This window comes from Mus caroli, chromosome 4 (assembly GCF_900094665.2).
Source record: "Mus caroli chromosome 4, CAROLI_EIJ_v1.1, whole genome shotgun sequence".
In the NCBI taxonomy this organism is placed as follows: domain Eukaryota; kingdom Metazoa; phylum Chordata; class Mammalia; order Rodentia; family Muridae; genus Mus; species Mus caroli.
In genome coordinates, this window is record NC_034573.1 from 66,996,269 (window position 1) to 67,017,018 (window position 20,750).

At 37.5% G+C, this 20,750-nt stretch overlaps 1 protein-coding gene across 2 annotated transcripts in view; it reads right to left on the minus strand.

The window, feature by feature from the left end:
- The window catches only part of Rasef (RAS and EF-hand domain containing), a 69,573-nt gene that overhangs the window by 19,466 nt on the left and 29,357 nt on the right, over positions 1-20,750 (minus strand). For both annotated transcript variants that reach the window (XM_021160795.2, XM_021160794.2), the window contains exons 5-12: positions 17,409-17,486; positions 13,862-13,977; positions 12,548-12,616; positions 9,031-9,115; positions 8,075-8,163; positions 4,740-4,971; positions 4,288-4,425; positions 4,049-4,193 (exon numbers count right to left, since the gene is read on the minus strand). In XM_021160795.2, coding sequence (XP_021016454.1) covers positions 4,049-4,193; positions 4,288-4,425; positions 4,740-4,971; positions 8,075-8,163; positions 9,031-9,115; positions 12,548-12,616; positions 13,862-13,977; positions 17,409-17,486 — 952 coding nt within the window. The remainder of the gene's footprint in view (positions 1-4,048; positions 4,194-4,287; positions 4,426-4,739; positions 4,972-8,074; positions 8,164-9,030; positions 9,116-12,547; positions 12,617-13,861; positions 13,978-17,408; positions 17,487-20,750) is intronic.

Genomic DNA, 20,750 nt, shown 5'->3' on the forward strand with positions numbered 1-20,750 from the left:
TGTGTGTGTGTGTGTGTGTGTGTGTGTGTGTGTGTGTGTGTGCATTTACATGGATGCTCATATGTGACCACTACATACATTGAAACATATATATTTATATACATATGTGTGCAGGTAGCTATGTATATCACACACACATACATATGTATGTCAGGATCTCTAGCAACCAGAGCAATTTTAGTTCCTTTATGAATTAAAATGAGGTGGATTTTTCAGTTTTATTATGTCAGAGTTTATCAGAGAATTATAAATTTACAAATGTGCCCCTTGTGATGAGGTCAATCAATTTGTTTCATTTCTCATTGTCTAAATAACTCTTCCAATAAAGAAAAGCAAATGATGTGTTTCAAACCCCTTCTACTGATTATTACTTGAATTTGAAAACAATGATACTAATATTTTCATCTTTTATTAGTTCCTCATGTAGCTTTGGTACCAGGATAATAGTGGTAAGAAGAATTGGAAAATGCTCCTTCAGTTTCTACTTTGCAGAATAATTTGAACAGTATCTGTGTTAGTTCTTTAAAGATCTGATAGAATTCTTTGCTTAATCCACATGGCCCTACACTGTTTGTGCTTGGGAGATTATAATTACTGCTACTATTTCTCTAAGTGCTGTAGGCCTTGTTAAATTGTTTATTTCATCTTGATTTAAGTATGGTAGGTTATAGATATGAAAATATTCATTCATTTCGTTTATACTTTACCAGTTTGGTAAAATACAGATTTTTATTTTATATATACTTTCTTCTTTCTAAATTTTAATATATTTATTTATTTTTACTTTATTTGTAGATATGTATATATTTTACATATATATTATATATCTCTAATTTGTGTATATATATATATATATATTCTTAACCTGTTGGCCATGACTCCTTTGGGAGTCAAATGACAGTTTCACAGGATCATACATCAAATATGCTGCTTACCAGATATTTACGTTACAATTCATAACAGAAGCAACATTACATTTAAGAAGTAACAAGGAAAATAAATGTACAATTGCAGTCACCACAACATGGTCAACTGTGTTAAAAGGTTGCAGCATGAAGAAAGTTGAGAGCCACTGATGTAGAAGAATGATAATAGATCCAAACTATCACCCAGTACAAAATGCAGATAGAAATGAATTAAGGAGATTAATATAAGACCAGATACCTCAAATAGATAGGCGAGTAAGTGGGAAATAAGGTTGAACTCACTGACACAGGAAAGGATTTTCTGAACAATACGTCAATAAAACAGTCATTATAACCAACAATTAATAAACAGGACCTCATAAAAAGCTTCTGTACTGCAAGAACACTATCATTTTAACCCACACAATGATAAAAAAAAATCCTTACCAGTGATATGTCTGATAGAGGATTAAAATCTAGAATATATAAAGAGCTAAAAAAAAATGAACATCAAGAAAGTAACCCAATTAAAATACAGGATATAGAATGAAGTTAAGAGTTCTCGAAAGATGAAGCACTCATCTATAGGATGGAACACAGGGCCCCCAATGTAGGAGCTAGAGAAACTACCCAAGAGCTAAACCCAAGAGCTATAGGTGGAACAACAATATGAACTAATCAGTACCACCAGAACTCTTGTCTCTAGCTGCATATGTAGCAGAAGATGGCCTAGTCAGCCATCATTGGGAAGAGAGGACCCTTGGTCTAGCAAACTTTATATGCCCTAGTACAGGGGAAAGCAAGAGCCAAGAAATGGGAGTGAGTGGGTAGGGTAGCAGGGTGGGGGGAGGGTATAGGGGACTTTTGCGATAGCATTTGAAATGTAAATGAAGAAAATATCCAACTTAAAAAAAAAAGAAAAAAAGATTAAGCACAAAAATGGCTGAGAACATTTGAAAGACATGTCTAATATCTTTGGTCATCTGGAAATAGTAAAAAAGAACTACTTTGTGATTTCATCTTACCCAGTCAGAATGATAAAGATAAAAAAATGACAGAGCGATTTTTGGTGAGGTTACAGGGAAAGGTGAACACTCATTCATTCTTGAAGGAGTACAAACTTGTATGGCCATTATGAAAAATCAGTGTAGTAGTTCTACAGGAAGCTGGGATTAGATCTACTTCAAGATACAGCTATAAAGTTGTTAGGCACATAACAAAAACACTGTCCATTCTACTACAGAGATCCTTGCTCATCCATGATCTTTACTGCTCTAATCATAAGACTAGAAATTAAAATAGAAATTGGAAACAGGCCAGATGTCTATCAACTGAGAGATAGATAATAAAAATGATGTAATGTATATACTGGGATATTCCTTAGCTGTTATAAAAAGTGAACTTATTAAATTCATAGGCAAATAGTTAGAGCTATAAAAAGATGATCCTGAGTGAGCTAACCCAGCCCACTCTCAATATATTCCACATTTCCCCTTATATGCCTATTAGCTCTTATTATTTCAACATGCTATAAAAAGGCAATAAAATGACTCCTAATGACACATTGCTACACCAGAAAATAAGTGCTTATGCTACACTCATCAGAGATGATTATTCTTAGAGTACATAAGAATTAGCACAGAGACTTACAACTGGACAAGGTACAAGTGAAAGATTTTGGAGCACTCAGTCCTTACAGAGATCAAGGCTCAGTCATCTATGTGGAAGAGGTGGCAAAAAACATTCTAAGAGCCAGATTGGATGGATGACTGCAAGGAGTCTGTGTCTTCCAAAGACAACAGGACTGATGAACATATGAGATGGCAGACTACGTTAGCATGAATGGCAAGATGAGATCCCAGGACTGAGAGGAAAATTGGACAAGGGCTCCTACTCCTAACAATGAAGATATATGGGATTGATACCCTATTGACAGAAGAAAAATCCTTTTTCTACAATGCCATGTTACTGGGTATATTAACCACACACTAGGGCAGGCCCCATGCCCAGGTATAGTAAACCAACACAATTGAACTCCATGGTTTGGGTGGAGGGAGCTTTTTGGTTTGGCTTGCTATTTTTTTTCTTTCTTTCTTTCTTTCTTCTTTCTTTCTTTCTTTCTTTCTTTCTTTCTTTCTTTCTTTCTTTCTTTCTTTTTTGGCTTATTTCTTCTTTGTTTAGATTTTTTCTTTCCTTATATCCTTCTTTCTTTTTTAATGTGTATTTTGTTTTTGAAAGAGAGAGAATATGAAGTTGGGTAGGCAAGGATATGGGAGTACCTGGGAGATAAGTGGGTGAGCCAGCATGGTCAAAACCTATTGTGTACAGCCATCATTGGGAAGAGAGGCCCTTTGGTCTTGCAAACTCTATATGCCTCAGTACAGGGGAACACCAAGGCCAAGAAGTGGGAGTGGGTGGGTAGGGGAGTATGGGGAGGAGGGTATGGGGGACTTTTGGGATAGCATTTGAAATGCAAATAAGGAAAATACCTAATTTTTAAAAAAGGCTCAGAGAAAAAGAAAGAGTGAAAAAAAAACCAAAGAAGGAAAAAAAAACAGAGAAAAATATGACTGCTTCAACTCATTTTCTTGTGGACACGTAGAGACAAACACAAATACAGACTCAATGTTGACCTTAAACTCCAATTTGCCATGCTTATTACAAAGTTTTTAGCATAAAATCAAAGTGTCTGAAAGTTCTCCCTAGCTACTTATGGGAATATACACTTTTTCTGTATTTCATTTTTAAGATTCATTTTGTTCAACTTATTTTGACTGGTGTGAAAGTTTCTTAAAGCTACAGATTTATTTAGCGTTCTTCACTGTGTACCTTCGTCATTAAAATACCAGGCAGGCTATCTTCAAAAGGCTTGACAAATGCATGGTGGATGAAATCATCTATTACATCTAAGCAGGGTTTGTGTTGATTCAACGGTCCACAGAGATTTACATCATGTCAGGTTTTTCTCAAGTTAGATCTTAATCAAAATAAAAGATTATTCTCTGCACACATACACACCCAGGCTCTATATACATGAGTTCAGTCACAGGTATTTTGATCTGTGAATCTGTGTATGTAATACTGAAAGAAAGACAATCAAGCTGGAGATGCCAATTCTATGGTTATCAGGGTAAGAGCCGTACCTAGAGTTGCGCTTGTGTTCCCCTGAAACTCATTCTTGCAGAGACGCATGAGGAAGCTGGACTTTCCCACTGCAGCGTCGCCGGCCAGCACAATCTTGTAAGCCTTCTGAGATGTGACCTTGGAGGTGTTATCCACCATGTCTGTCTAGAAGGAAATAGCCACACGGGTGGGTGATGACAGGGCCATTTATCCTCTTAAGTAACACAGCATAAAGAAAAGAGTGTTGGGAGCTACCTACCTGAGGTGAAAGAGCTGAGATGGGCTTTCTGGAGGAACTAAGAGTGCCGCCCTCACCAGCAGAGCCCTGGGGCTGCCAGTGTAAGACAGAGGCCACACTTTCAGAATCAAATGCTTCTTCATCCCTTATATCTGGAACCTGTCCAAAAAAAAAAAAAATCAACCATTAAAAACCAAATCTTTTACATATATATATATTACAAACCAAAGAAAAGTACCAGTATGTGGCTCGCTGAGTGTACTGCTAGTGTGGTTACTAAGCAGACTTCCTCTGCAAGGCAAACCTTTGAGATTCCTCTCTAGTACGCTAGGGGGAAAACCCATTCTAATGAATAAGCTTCCTATGTATGACCTTAACAGCATAGGCTATGTGCTGTTAAGACAGAATTCCATAAAACATGATGGAAGATTTCAGTCAAAGGAAGTCTTATGGCATCATAGCTTCTGGCTTACATCTGTGTCTGATGCATCGCCCCCAAGGCTCTCCTCTGTTCTGTGCAAACTCTGAAATTCTCCCTGGTGCTTGTAGTCCACCTCGGAGTCACACTCATTGTCTCTCAGAGTAGACAGACCGCTGTCAAAACAGCTTTCAGGCAGGCTGTCAACTTCATAATTCATCTTCTGCAGAGGGTCACAGAGAGCCAAAGAGTCACAATCCTCATCTGCATATGAAGAATGGAATGACCTTGTGATAAAAGAGGAGACAACTTTACCAAGGAGTTCACAATGCACAGGAGCACAAAGGGACAGGCTGACAACATTGTCACTTGCCAGGAGATACAGGACAGGATGTTCCCTTAGCATTGGCAAAGGGAGTGTGCAAACTGCAATCACTTCATTTTGCTCATCTATCTACAATGACAAAGGCCTTCAAATGGGAAATCTTATATATGTTACTCTTTGAAATTGGCTGATCTATTTCCTGATACAAACAATGACTATCCTAGACACAAATACAATGTAACACTACCATTTTTACTATAATACTGTTATAGTACATTCTGAATAGTTTGTTTACTCTTTTCTTTTTTGTGTTATTTATGTGTTTTTATTTTTTTAAGACAAGGTGTTGGGAAATCTTTTCTTTGGGGTGAGTAGGGGCAATTAGGCAAAGCCTACCCTCATCCAATGTCGTGATAATAAAATAAAGTTCAATTTCACAAAAGTTCCCCCTAGAAAACCAATGTGTTTATTGTGCTTACTTACAGAGCATCTGTGAGGGACTACTCACAGGAGCATGAGTGAGCCAGAAGGAGCTGCACTGGGAAGTGGAAGCCCATGCGGATAGCTTCCTCACAGCTGTGCAGGTGGAGTACCTCTACTAGTCTTTCCCAATCAATATGTACTTTGATCCTCCCCAAGACTTCAAGGCCTTGTGCAATTAGTACAAAACTACATACAACTGGTTTGGGAGCAATGACTGAATATTTAGGTGAAGGTCTCATGACTCTCTATCCTCTTCTTCTATGACAGAAAGTAGTCAATATCCTAAGCCTAGAGATTTTCTGCAAGCAAGCAGAGCTGTATATTAGCATAGAAAAAGAAAAAAAGAGCACCCTGTTAACTTCACACATCAAACTAACTCCAAAGAAGGAAGATTTGCACAGGCCATGGTAGTTTGTAGTGGGTTCAGAATGAAGAGCAGGAGAGGACGTGCTTGCTTTTGAGGCCCTGGTGATGCAATGAAGTCCCTGTCCTTTAGAACATACTGGGGAGGAACTCTCATTCCAGTACTAGACCTCATTGGTGGCGTCATTCTTTCAAGAATAAATCCTAATGAGACTGCTGAAGTAATTTTGTTTTGTATGCTTCTTTCTACATCTTGCTCATAACTGTTCATAACTATTATTACAGAAAAATAGTACCAAATTTGCATTTTAAAACTGTATATTTCTAGTAACCTTATAATCACCTGCTTATAAGTAAAAAAGCTGTTCATTTGATAAGATTAATGAATCAGGGGCTGGTGAGATGGCTCAGTGGGTAAGAGCACCCGACTGTTCTTGCAAAGGTCCAGAGTTCAAATCCCAGCAACTACATGGTGGCTAACAACCATCCGTAATGAGATCTGGCGCCCTCCTCTGGAGTGTCTGAAGACAGNTACAGTGTACTTACATATAATAAATAAATAAATCTTTTTAAAAAATTAAAAAAAAAAGATTAATGAATCAACAAAGAAAAATCAGGATCATGTTTTTACACGGGTAGACTGTAGTGAGAGACATATCCAGTGGCAGGGAAACTGTAAGCTGGCACCAGGTGTGGTAAAGCACTGCTATGAACAACTTGAAATCTGAGCAGCTACTACATGGCTGTCACAAGACTGCATCTAATGACAATCCCCACAGGACTGAGAAAAGAATGGAAAGCAGTATGAGTAGGGGGACCAAATCAGCATCCATGCTTGAATGAGATTCTCCAGTGACAGTTGTTTGGGGTTACTCCTGGTCCTGTAAGTAAGGTGTATAAGCTCACTGGTTAATTAAGTTGGACTAGAATAGAACTATATCATTTGCCTGTCTTTGATGCCCAAAACATCATGCAATATCAAGATGGCTAAGAACATGATTATTTATACTAACAGTACTGCCCCAAAACAAAAAAAACAGGACAAAACTGTGTTTAACAGCTTCAAACACATGGGTATCTTAAATTTATACTATTGAGGTGTTGTCTTTTTACTGTCTATTGTAATGCTAAGTGTGCCCCCCTCCCCCAAGACCTGGAGTCTTCCAGGCCCTGGGACCCTGCTCCCAAGTTAATTCTGATTGGTAATGCTGAGAGCCAATAGCTGGGCAGAAGAGACATGGATGGAGATGATGTTTTATGGGCTTATGAAAAAGAAGCCACCATGGAATATAAGAATGTGCAAGAGAGAAAGGAGAGCTGCCAAGGGTTAGCTGAGCAATAAAATAGTGGCCATGTTGGTTGTCAAATGGAGCAAAGAGCAGCCCAGATGAAACATAGTAATTAATAACTTGGGTTATGGATAGGAAGGTAGAGTCTAACAGTATAGAAGGTAGGCGGTTGCTCAACTATTGTGCTGCTTAAGGTATATTAAAATATAAAGGTTGTATGTATGTTTTTCATCCAGGAACATAAATGGTAAAGGATGGGAAAGAAACTCTGAGCAGGGAATTTTAAATATATTTACACAGTACACTTTTTAGCTTTTTTGTTTTTTTATACTTTGATGGATGTACCACAAACTTAACTTGTAGCTAGCAACACAGGAAATATGTAGCCATGCACATACACATAGAAACACAGACACATACACACACAGAGACACACACAGAGACATACACACACACACACACACACACACACACACACACAAATATAATCACTGTTTATTATTTGATCCCTTAAAGGGCAAGTTAAATTCTAACATTTGGTACGTCTCAATGATTCCTGAAATACTTAGTAACTCATAAACATAGCCACAATTTCTATTTATTTTGAATTTTAAACACTGACAGATCATGACAAAAAGCTCAGCACAATACACCATTCATAATGCAACAGCACAGGATGTGGTTCAAGGGAAGGCATGGATTGACATACACAAAATCATTAAAAGCATATGGAGAAAATTACTGTTGTGTACAAAACATGTTTACTTACTGTTTTATCCTTTTCCAAATTTCTGGACAGTAATATAAGTTGTAATAAATATTAGTTATTACTTAAATATATTCCTTTACTTTAATTCAGTTCGAAGATAGTTTGTCTTGCTTTTGACTTTGATCTAGAACTCAGAGAATAAAGAAGCAGGTGATACATACCTATCATAGGCCAGTGGCTGAGAGGAATGATGATTAAATTTGGGACTGCTTCTAGAAATTGTATTCCCTGGAGATATGTTATTTATACGCTGTAATACACAAGTTGTTGTTAATATGTAGACATTTATCCAGGCAGATGTACTTATGTGTACCTACACAATTTGCCTCTCAATACACATAAAAAATCTATGACCCCACATGAACAAATGTGAACATCATTTTGAAAGTTCCAGGAAGCATAATAGACCTGGTCTCTCTTTCTCATCAGATCTCACTGTTATATAGCTCTATGGCAGACTCCACAAAAGTCTGCTTGCTCTTTGAGTATTCCAGGGCATGACAGTACTACATCAGCTTCCTCAGATTTGTCTCTTTTGGAAGCAAAATCTGATTGAATTCCACATCCTAATATGACATTAAAGTCTCATTCCTAAAGCTGAGCCACAAAAATTAAATAAAAAGCTTCATTGTAAATGAAATCTGGGCAAACTTGTTTCTGCCAGGAAGGTTTAGAACCCCAAATCCAAAGCCCAGGGTCAGGTGCATGCTGTAGAGAAGATCACTAGCCAGAATCATAGCTATGTCATCCTCACTGGCAGCACTGTTTTTAATGACCACAGGATTTTTCACATTTTCTTTTATTTGCTGTCCTTCTCTGCAAACTAATCAGCTCCTATGTCATTAAAACCTCTAGAGAAAAAAGTCACACATTTGGCATCTTTCCCTTATTTCTTAGAACATTTAATTTAAGAATTCGGTTAACATCATCTCATTTCTTTATACAAATGGGCAGACCACATTTTTTAATTTAAAAAACATTATCCTTTTACTTTATGTTAAGACTGTCTAACTTTAAGATCGACATAAAGTTATCCTAAAATATCACATGGTTTTCATGCCACAAAACACTTTAATAAGAGAAAGAACAGAATATCTTGTAAGAGGACACTGCATACCAAGGATCTGTTGAGCTTGCTATAAGTGTTTTCCAGTGCACTCCTGAGGCCGTCATTACTGTCATGCAGCTTCCGGTTAGCTGTTCTGTGTGGGAATAGGTAGACAAATATACAGGAAGCACTGGGGGATCAATGTTTTCACGCTTTTTTAAAGGCAGTAAATTCAGAATGTATAGATATGTCACATTTCTTGTAATTTTCTCTTTCCCTTCAAACCCCAGAAACAAATACAAATTATAATGAAAGAATGAATTAGTTTGCTTTCCTGACAATCTGGGAGCATTTTAAGAATAAATTTGGCCTTTGTTCTGGTTTGAACCTGCACCTGGATGGAGCAGATCTAGGGTGCTGACTTTGCACCCACTCCTAAAACACCCAGAAGAAGCTCAACCCCAAGGTGCTTTAACACGCCCAGGATCACAGGTGAGGCCACGACATCTAGCCCAACACCAGGAGTAACCTGGGACTCCCAGGACCAAGGGATGCAGGAACCCCCTCCCAGCTTGTAGCACGGGTTCCTTCCGGTTTGAACCTGCACCTGGAGAAGACCTTGGGTGCTGGGCTCTGTAACCACTCCTACAACACACAGAGGAAGTGGACATAGTACTACCTGAGGACCCAGCTATACCACTCCTGGGCATATATCCAAAAGATTCTCCAATATATAACAAGGACACATGCTCCACTATGTTCATAGCAGCCTTATTTATAATAGCCAGAAGCTGGAAAGAACCCAGATGTCCCTCAACAGAGGAATGGATACAGAAATTATGGTACATCTACACAATGGAGAACTACTCAGCTATTAAAAACAAAGATTTCATGAAATCTTCAGGCAAATGGATGAAACTTGAAAATATCCTGAGGTCACAAAAGATTACACATGGTATGTACTCACTAATAAAGTGGATATTAGCCAAAAAGAAGCTCAGAATACCCACGATGCCACTCACAGACCATATGAAATCCAAGAAGAAAGAATATCACAACAAAGTGTGGATGCTACAGTACTACTCAGTAGAGGGAAGAGAGTTATTTGTGGGAAGTAGGAGAGAGGGATCTGGGAGGGAGAGAGGAATGGGAGTAAAGTGGAGGGGGCAGTTTAGATATGGGAAGACATGGGGAGAAGTAGAGAGGGTCAGGAATTTGAAAGTAGGTGTGTATCAGTGAGGGATGGGTCCTGAGTGTAGCCACTAGAAAATCCCAGATGCCAGGGACCCAAGAGGTTCTCAGGACCCAAGAGGGAGGATTTTAACTGAAATACCCAACAAATGGAAGGTAGAACTTGTAGAGACCATATCCAGTGGATAGGCATGCCCCCTGCCCCCCAGTTGAGGGGCGGGACCACTCACTCAACTCAACACACTAGTCCAGAATTCCTCCTGTCAAAAGAAAATGCAGGAAAACAAAGACTGGAGCGGAGCAGGAACTGAAGGAAAGGCCATCCAGAGACTGTCCCACCTAGGGATCCATCCCATCTGCTAACACCAAACCCAGATACACGATTGCTGATACCAAGAAGTGCTTACTGACAGGAGCCAAATATAGCTGTCCCCTGAAAGGCTCTGCAAGAGCCAGACTAATTCAGATGCAGATATACACAGCCAAATATTGGACTAAGCATGAGGACTCCATTAGGGAAGTTAGGGCAAGGACTGTATATGCTGAAGGGGTTTGCAACCTCATAGGGAAAAAAACAATATCAACCAACCAGATGCCACCCCCTCCAAAGCACCCAGGGACTAAACCACCAACCAAAGAGTACCCATGCCTCCAGCTGGATATGTAGCAGAGGACTGCCTTATCTGGCATCACTGGGAAGGAAGCCCCTTGGTCCTGTGGAATCTTGATGACCTAGTATAGGGGACTGCTAGGCTGCTGTGGCAGGAGTAGGTTGGCGAGTGGGGTAGCACCCTCATAGAGGCAGTGGGGAGGAAGGAGGGAATGGGGGCTTGTGGAGGGAAACTGGGAAAGGGAATAACATTTGAAATGTAAATAAGTAAAATACCTAATTTTTTAAAAAGCTTGAATTATACGGTTAAAAAATAGAATAAATTTGGTGGGCTGAGGCACTCACTCTTCCCTCTGATAACTCCTGTGTCAACAGGTTTCACGCAGGTCTTTATTGTCCAGCTTTCATAGCTCAGGCCCAGACAGAGATGCAGTGTGCCATAGAGCGTGCTTGCTATTCCTACATCCCATCCTCTTCAAGCCCTGATGGGATATCTATATCAAGCATGCACTTGGTTATTGATCTCAGATTAAGTAAGAGTTTAAATATGAACTTAGGAATCTCACAGGATATAATGAAGGCCATTTAAAATCCAATTCCCTTGGCTAAAAAAATGAGGATCTCAGAGTCACTTCCCACAGGGTATCTAAGTTTCCTGTTTGTAGCCACTTCATCCTTTTTATCTTAGTTCTGTTATCTCTTCCACCAGGAGTACTTTATTGACCTTCCACCACTCTCTATGGGGGAAAATATACTTTCTTCTGTTGTATTCTTCTAAATTTGGTGCTATACATACATATGTGTGTATTGATCTATTGATATATATGTAGTATTTATTTCTATGAGTAGTCAGTTTCTATCTTCCTCCTCTACTATGCTTAGGATATATATATATACATATATATATATATATGTATATATATATGTGTGTGTGTGTATATATATATACATATATCATATACACTAATATATATAATATATAATATATATAAATATATAATATATATATTAGTGTATATGATATATATACACTAATCTATCCCCAATTCCAGGGGTATGTCACCCATAAAAGGTATTAATTAAAAAGGCTATTGACTGAGTTAATGAGTAAATGAACTCATAAGTCCCTATAACACATGGCCTCTACAGTTTCTACAGCTGAGATTTAATGAATACTAAATATTGGAGAAGAAAAATTTGTCCAGCCCAACATTATTTCGTTTAGTAGATTGAAAACCAAAGAATAAACTGTATATGCGAACAAATGGGAGAACATCAAAGTTTCTTGAAGAAGATTCTCAGAGGATTAAAGTACTACAATTTATTGTGAATTTGACAACTTAGGATAGAATGTCTTAGGCAATAGTGTTTTAAACTGGAAAAGAAAACCCTAAGGGTATATATATGGGGGGGGGGGGGGGGCAGCTGTAGCCAGCATAACAGAGTAAGAAAATAATGACTAAACACTATCCTATGGTCACATTCACTCGTGGACCTGAGGAGCTCTACGGATACGCAGCAGGGCATCGAGGGTGAAGGGCACCTTCCTAACAGATGTAACATGAACAGCATGGCATATGCTTTTCTAACTTGCAGACTTTGAGAACAAGACTGCAGTGGAGTTATTCAGTTAGAGGTAAATGAGTCAGAAAGGGAAGTGACCATGCCAAATGTGCTGCAATGAGAAGACACAGTGACCTAAACACTGGTCATGGCAGCTTGTGTTACATGTTTCATTATCACAAATTGGCTAAAATGCGGTGAACATTTCATAGAAGAACTTACTGGAGGATTTCAATTTGCCTCTCAAGACTGCTTCGATCTTCTGTGTATTCTCGGATTATTTCCAGATCCCTGCAAAATTATATGTTATCTTTCAGTGAGAAGAGAAGAGACAGCAGGTGTGATCATGGGGTGTGGGCAAACTCATCACTATCTTCCAATCCTCATGAGCTCTCGGGCTTCATTTATAGACAACTGTCTATTTGCTACTGAGTTAAAAGCCAGTTACATAGAGAAATTTCAGTTCCTTAGCCAAAGTCTGGTCCCTATCAGAATACCTGTAAACTAGCCCACCAACTCTTTGTGTTTTAAAAGGTTCTTTCTTATTCAAACCAGTGTCTAATCATCCCTCTTTCTCCAAGCCAGTCCTTCTCTGTGAGCTTGCTTCTTTTATTTTCCTCTTATCTAAGTCTCTAAGACTTTTTGTTTCTCCTATCTGTAAAGTGGAGATAATAAGGGTCCCTACAAGAGAGGATATTCTGTGGATGAAGTCATGAACACTAATAATGTGCCAAGGATGGTCCTGGTAGGTGGCAATGCTACTTGCTTCAGTTGATGTTGCTGTCACTGGATCCTCTTGTTGCTTGGCCAACACAGGCAGATCTTTTCTCTTGTATTCACCTCCTGTGTCTCCAGAACAAAGGCTGAACCAAGCCCTGGTATTGGTAATGGTATTACTGCTGGCTTTCCTCAGGGTACACTGCTTAACTTTTTGTTCTGGCTTTTCTAGCTGAACTTAAAACTTTTAAAGAGCAGTAGCAGATGTTTCTTTTATTTTATATATGCTGAACTCTGAACTCACACATCATTATCCCTAAGGATGCAGACAGAACACAAAGAGTAAAGGTTGTACTAAAATGCCTTAATTCTGAAGGTTTGAAAATAAAAACAAACAAACAAACAAATAAATAAATAAAACCTCTTTCCCCAAAAAAGTCTAAATTGACTCTCTTTGTATATGCATATAACTGTATCTCTCAAGTAAAAATATCTGTCAGATTATGAAGTTATATGTTGATAATACCAATACCTCAGAACTAAAGCACTGAATAGTTAATGTCTCTCATTGTTGTTTTAGACCAAGATTCCTATCTGGAAAGCATTTTTAACACAGGCTTGTTTGTTTACAGTATTTTCCTCCCAAGGCCACTTAAAGCTAACATTTTTTAACACACACACACACACACACACACACACACACACACACACACACATACACATACACCAAGAAATCTGCTAGTAAAGGTAGCATCTTTACAAAGCAATATATATTCCCCAAAGTTAATGAATGGCCCTCTGTTATGAATAGTTTCATACCGTTCAGAATTCAGACTCTGGTCAGCGTAATCACTTTTCAATGCATCTAGTTCACTCTGAAGAAAGGCTACGTTTGTCTGTGCTTCCAAAAGTTCTTTCTTGAGTTTTTGATTTTCCTAAAGCAAATAAATCATGAGACACATTAGACTCAGGCTTTTCTTGCAGCTAAAATATGTATGCATAATATTGTGCACTGTGTAAACTTTATCCTTGTAATATTCAAATGCTGATTTTTCTGCCCTCATATCTTATTTCAATCTGGACATAGTATTGCAAAAATCTCCTGTCTCAAGCTTGTGTAAACAATGCTTACCATTTATTCTCTGCCTTGTCATTAAAAGCTGATCATGCAATGGCTGGGCATAAAAAAGAATAGGGTGGGACTTCCATCAGCTAGGAAAGGGAAAGAGATAAAAGACAGATTGAGCCACAAGGAGAGCAAGAAGAGAGATCATAGAAAAACACATCTGAAGTCCAGAGAGCCAGAATACACTAAAATGAATATACCTCTGGCTTTTTGGCTGGGAGGTAGCAAGATTAGCCTAAAGGATTAATATAGATCAATGACTGCCCAGGTATTTCGGCAAAGCTTAATTAAATATATATTGGTGTCTCTGTGTCATTATTGGTGAACTAGCTAGGATAAAGAAAAACAACTGCTGTATTAATTTGCAGCTTCCATTTGTATTAATATTACTATTACACACTATATAGTGCAAGCCCATTAAAAATAGCATCTACCGTTCCTCACTTCTTCACATCTTCCTGCTTAAAAAGCTGATTATATATTCAAATATTGTACATTATTAAAGTTTAACGTTGTTCTTCATTTTCTTCTTGATTTTTATCCCAAATGATAATAAATAAGGGCTGATAGTAACGCACTGGTGTTAATGTAAAGTATGCAAAAATTGTGTTCCTTTTGTCAGTTGGAATGCTGTCCTTGGAAGTGACTTCTGGAGGTCATTTGTTATTTCCTGATTACCTGTTTGGCCCCTTTTCCAGCTGTCTACCACCAGCTCTGCAACAAAGTTAAGTTGACCTTGCCCCATGCTCTTGAATCCTTCCCATTGTGAGGTAAATAAAGATAGCCTGTCTCTGGTATTTGACTATATTAATAAAAGGCACCAAGGCAACATTCAATGCTTAGGAGACCCTGCTTTTACACAGAGAAAAGGCCAAGTAGCTTGGTCAAAAATCCAAAGGTAGATGAAAAGTGGAACTAGGAAGCTAGAGAGGTGATTCCACAGTTGAGGACACTTGTTGCTGATCCAGACGACCCAGGTTGTACTCCCAGAACCCACATGGTGACTCACAAATGTCTGTAACTCCACTTCCAGAGGGTCAAATGCCATCTTTTAGACTTTGTGGATACCAGATTTATTCAGTTTTACTTTATTTTTATAGTATAAACATTTATCAGGACAAAACACCCATAAAAATAAAATAAAAATAAATACTTTTTTTAAAAGGAGAAGGGGCATGGAAATAAATCAGAATCAGCTGGGCAAGGTAGGATTTGTCTTTAATCTCAACACTGAAGTAGCAGAGACCGCTGGATATCTTTGAGTTCATGGCCAACTTCTTCTACAGAGTTTCTTATCTAGTCATTTTGACAAACTTTCAACGAAGTGTGTGTTAGTGTGTGTTTGTGTGTGTATGTGTGTGTGTGCACATGCACGCACGTGTTCAAGCATACAATCTGTCTGTCTAGACTAACATATCAGAGGTATAATGACCATATTTTCGTAACAAGTGCTACATACAAGAATGATGAACAATAGTAAGAATTTAAGTATTCATTTAATAATGCACAATAGCTGAATCAATAATTGTTCTTTGAACAAAACAATTTCAAGAAGGGTGAAAAATAAGATTGTGACAATTATGCTACGCACTACTTCATTGTTCCTAGAATCAATAAACACTGAGTATAATGACCCGTGAGGTTCATTAATTAAGAAAATATAATTATAATGAAGGGCTCAAAGTAAAGAAATTTTAGGTTAATATATAAGTGCAACAAGATTAAAATAATCCAATAAAAACTGTCATTTCATGATCTCAACAATTAATATTTTTAAGGGAAAATAAAGAATTTTTATAGTAGTAGTGACATTACAAAGATGGTTGAATATCATCATGCTGCCTAGTTTTCTATCAACTTGATCCAAGCTAGAGTTTTTGGATGTGACTATAGACAAGCCTGGAGAACATTTTCTTAATTAGATTGATATGGGAAGACTCTCCCATTGTATGTGAGTTTTTCCCTGAGGTGAAGTCCTGGGCTCTATAAAAAAGCAGGCTGAGTAACCCAGAGGTGCCAAATCATAAGTGGCACTCTCTCATGGCTTCAACATCAGCTCCTGCCTCCAGGTTCCTGCTTTACTTGAGTTCCTACTGTCACTGCTACTGATAAACTGTTAAATGAAACTATGGCTAAAGTAAACCCTCTCCAATTTGCTTTTGGTCACAGTGTTTCATCACAGCAACAGTAACCCTATTTAAACAATGTTTTAAAACAAGAAACCAAAAACACAATCAGAAAATCCAAGAAAGCTGCAACCCTTCATGAAAATCATGATCCAAATCTAAAGCCAACTACAAGGCAATAACATCAAGAATGGCTAAGACTGTGAGGCTAGGGCACATCTCTCCTAAGATGAATAATGATGACTAGATAGAAAGTTATGAAATGCCAACTCAAGATCCAGAGTACACAAAACACTTTTAATTTTTGAGATTAATCGAAAATCAACACAAATAAAATAACTTAGCAAAAGTAAATGCCATTTATGTTTGCAACAGAAAAAGGAAATATAAACATAGGGACAGATTTTTTTTAAAAGACCAGAGAGAAAAGCTGAAGGCAGGGCTTGAAGTCACACATACAAAAGCAGTATTAGACACATAAGCTAGTTTTCAACACTATGTGTACATTACTTTAAGTAAATAAACATAAAAAAAATAAAATAAAACCATGCAAGTGGTAAATAATTGAAGGGGAAAAACCTTCTATAATACAGTTACTCAAATATATTTCAAAGACTTTTTATAAATATTGTATCAGTTTCTCTTTAAGCCTTTATTCCAGAAACACAAAAACAATAAATGCCACAAGTATAGGCATGTTATCTGTGTTAGTTAAGATTTTTGTCAACTTGATACAAGTGAGAGTCATTTAGGAAGAGGAATTCTCAACTGAGAAAACATTTCCATAAGACAGAGTTATAGACAAATTTGCTGGACATTTCCTTGATTAATAATTGATATGGAAATTTCCATTGCGGATAGTGTCATCTCTGGGCAGGTGGTCCTAGGTTGTATAAGAAGGAAAGCCCTGGGAACACGCTGTGAAGCAGTGTTCCTCATAGGCTTCGGCTTCTCTTCCTGCTCTGACGTTTGCTGGTGGTGCTGACCTGAGAAGTCTAAGATGGAATAAACTGTTCTCCCCAAGTTGTTTTAGATCATGTTGCTTTATCATACCTATAGAAAGTAACTAATGTCTAAGAGGAAATACAATTTTCCAGTGAAGTGTGATTCTTACCATTGTTAAATCATGGATTTGCTTCTTTAATGCAGTCACATCTTGCTTTTGACTTATTTGTCTTGACTGCTCTTCAAGCTAAAAAAGGAAACAAGAAGTGTTTTGGTGGGGATTAGAGATATTCTTGAATATGAATGTGGGAATTCTAGTCATTTTCAATTTTTAATACTTTATGAATATACAAATCATTAAATGACATAAAATTTGTAATATTAAAACATTTGTTTTAAATAATATGAACATAAGGGGGACTTTTATTATTGAATTTATTTTCTTTAAAACTCTGGGAAAGCCGATTTGAAAACCATTCCACTATAATGCAATCTTTACTCTCCTTGTTTGCTAAAGGAATATGGGCATTCTTTTTTATCGTGTGGGTTGTTTTTTAAAACGAAATCCCAAATATTGATTTGCCAAATGAAGACTTAAGGTGTGTGCTAGGGCTGACCAAACCACAAAAACCTGCTTACAATAACAGAAAGCTCTTGCATGAAAGTTGTGTGCTAGGAGTGAGCCACACTACAACAAGGTTTGTCCAGTACACAATCTTGGGGTTCACAATGTTATCAAATATCTTACAACACATCTATGCTTAACACTTTCTGTTTTACTTTGTATCCTTTATAATAGTCTTACTTTCTGTTAGAGTGTTACAATATTTTGTTGTTGTTTGGTTTGGTTTGATAGATACAGACTCATAATGTAAAGGCTTGCCTCAATTTTGCTTTGTGGCTAAGGCTAGCATTGAAGTCCTGACCTTCCTAACTCTCAAGTACTGGGAGGACACATGAGTACTAGAAATAAAATTTAAGAAAAGTGTTAATGTCAGACTCACCTGTTTTCTTCATGGTAAACTTTTAAGAAATGTTTGCAATAATAGCTGAAATCACTAATAACTAAGCATGACACATGATGTCTGTTTGCTAGTTGATACATTCATACTAGAGTTCAAGAATATCTAATGCAAAAATAACTTTCCCGTGAGTCAGGTGAAGGCAGAAGCAGAAAGACTGTTAAGTCTGGAGCCAACCTTGAGTTCACACAGTGAAGCTGATCAAGCTGATCAAGATTACAGCCAAATAGATCAAGGCTATGTCTCAACAGCAATGTCTGAAGAAAGCTGCCCATAGTACAAGATTTTCTTAGTATGTCTAAGAAAATGATAAAACCCTAGCACTGTAAACAAAAACTGAAAGACTTGACTACCATGATGAAATATTCAGATCTGTGAGGTCACCTCAAATAGGGGCTTCTTCCTGCACTAGCCAAAATGCCTACCACATTTTGTCATGCTCATGGGCTTTAACTATAAGCTGTCTTCATCTTGCCAGAAAGTATCATATGATATGACTAGCATGTGGCTAATCATGACTAACAGATGCATATTAATTAGGTTTTGTGTCTGGTGAAGACCATCTATTTTCCAGACATTGCTTCCAGCTGTATCCTTCCATAGACAGAGAAAACTTGCTTTTTTGTACCCACTTTGGAGTTGCCTCTCCTATAGAGCAAGAAGCACGTAGATCTGACTACAGCCTGCCATATGTGAATATCAACCTGCTGGCTCTGCAGTATCAACACCTTTATGAAAATCAGATGATTTTGGCTTTGTGGATCTACTTCCAGACATTTTAGTCAATGAACCTGTGTGTCCTTCTACATTTCTGTGTTGTTTTTGTTATTATGTATGTGTAGTATAACCTGAATTTAAAATTGGTTATCATTATGTATTTTTTAAAAAAGAAATGCATTATGACTTCACAGGAGAAAAATTATAAAGAATTAACTGAAGACTCTCAAAATTTGTTGAAAAAATAGTAACAGCCGCAATGACCTGTAAATAATACTTTATAATTTTCAGAGCCCTTAAAATTCTCTCCTATAAATCTTGTTACTGTTTTATGCAGCAGACATATCAGGTGGGCAAGGTGTCTATTGCAGGCAAAAAAAGTGCACACTTATTTGGTTAACAACTCTTCAAGTTGTAACAGATCATATTCCCTTCTCTAGAACTTAGACCTCATTTGTAAACCATAGCCATTTAATAAGATCCTCAGAAACAGTTCATACTTTTTCAAATTATGAGAATGATCTTAATAAACTATACTCGATAAAATATCAATTACTATGGTTAGGCAGGAAAGTTCATTATCAAAACTCTGTTTTAGTCTCACTGTGTCTCTGCTTAGTTTCTGTTTCAATGTTTCATTGGTGAGAGTGGGGTGTTGAAATCTCCCACTATTATTGTGTGAGGTTCAATGTGTGTTTTGAGATTTAGAAGTTTCTTTTATGAATGTGGGTGCCTTTGCATTTGGGACCTAGATGTTTAGAACTGAGACATTCTCTTGATGGCTTTGTTCCTTTGATGTATATGAAGTCTACTTAAGCTATTCATATTACTTATGGAAACAACCACATGTAAGATGTAAGTTTAACCCTGAGACAGAGCAGCTTCTTGTGACAGTAAGAGATTTTGTTGTTGTTGACGTTGTTGTTTCTGTATGTGGAGATGTTAATTTGATAGCACAATATTAATTACATCTGCACCAAGGCAGGTTTAGGCATCCAAATCTCCCCTATCCTGCTGCCTAACTCCACAGCTGCTTTTAAATATGTGTGAACAAATCACAGAGCATATAGAAATTGTTCATTAAAACCAAGAGAGAAAATGCCAGTACTTAAACATGCTTTTGCTCATATTTCTACAAATTGTTTTCTTATCTCTCAATGATCAGGTGATTGCTAGACATAGATCTTCCTACTTAAAAGAACATTTTTTTATTTCACTTAATATTTACTAATTATCTGCTACATAGCATGAAGTCAGATAGTAACAGGAATACAGAGATACCTGACCTATGCAGATAATGTTTCAGTAAAGAACAAACTCTCTGCTAGAAACAGAGGAGGGAGTCACTCAAAGCACTTAGTGAATTAAAACTAAAGCAACCTGAGGAATACCGAATGGCTGAGAAGCACCTGAAAAAATGTTCAACATCCTTAATCATCAGGAAAATGCAAATCAAAACTCCACAGCTACTTTTAAATATGTGTGAACAAATCACAGAGCATATAGATTCCCTGAGATTCCACCTCACGGCAGCCAGAATGGCTAAGATCAAAAATTTAGGTGATAGCAGATGCTAGCGAGGATGTGGAGAAAGAGGAACACTCCTCCATTGTTGGTGGGATTGCAAGCTTGTACAACCACTCTGGAAATCACTCTGGCAGTTCCTCAGAAAATTGGACATAGTACTACAGGAGGATCCCACAATACCTCTCCTGGGCATATATCCAGAAGATGTCCCAACTGGCAAGAAGGACACATGCTCCACTATGTTC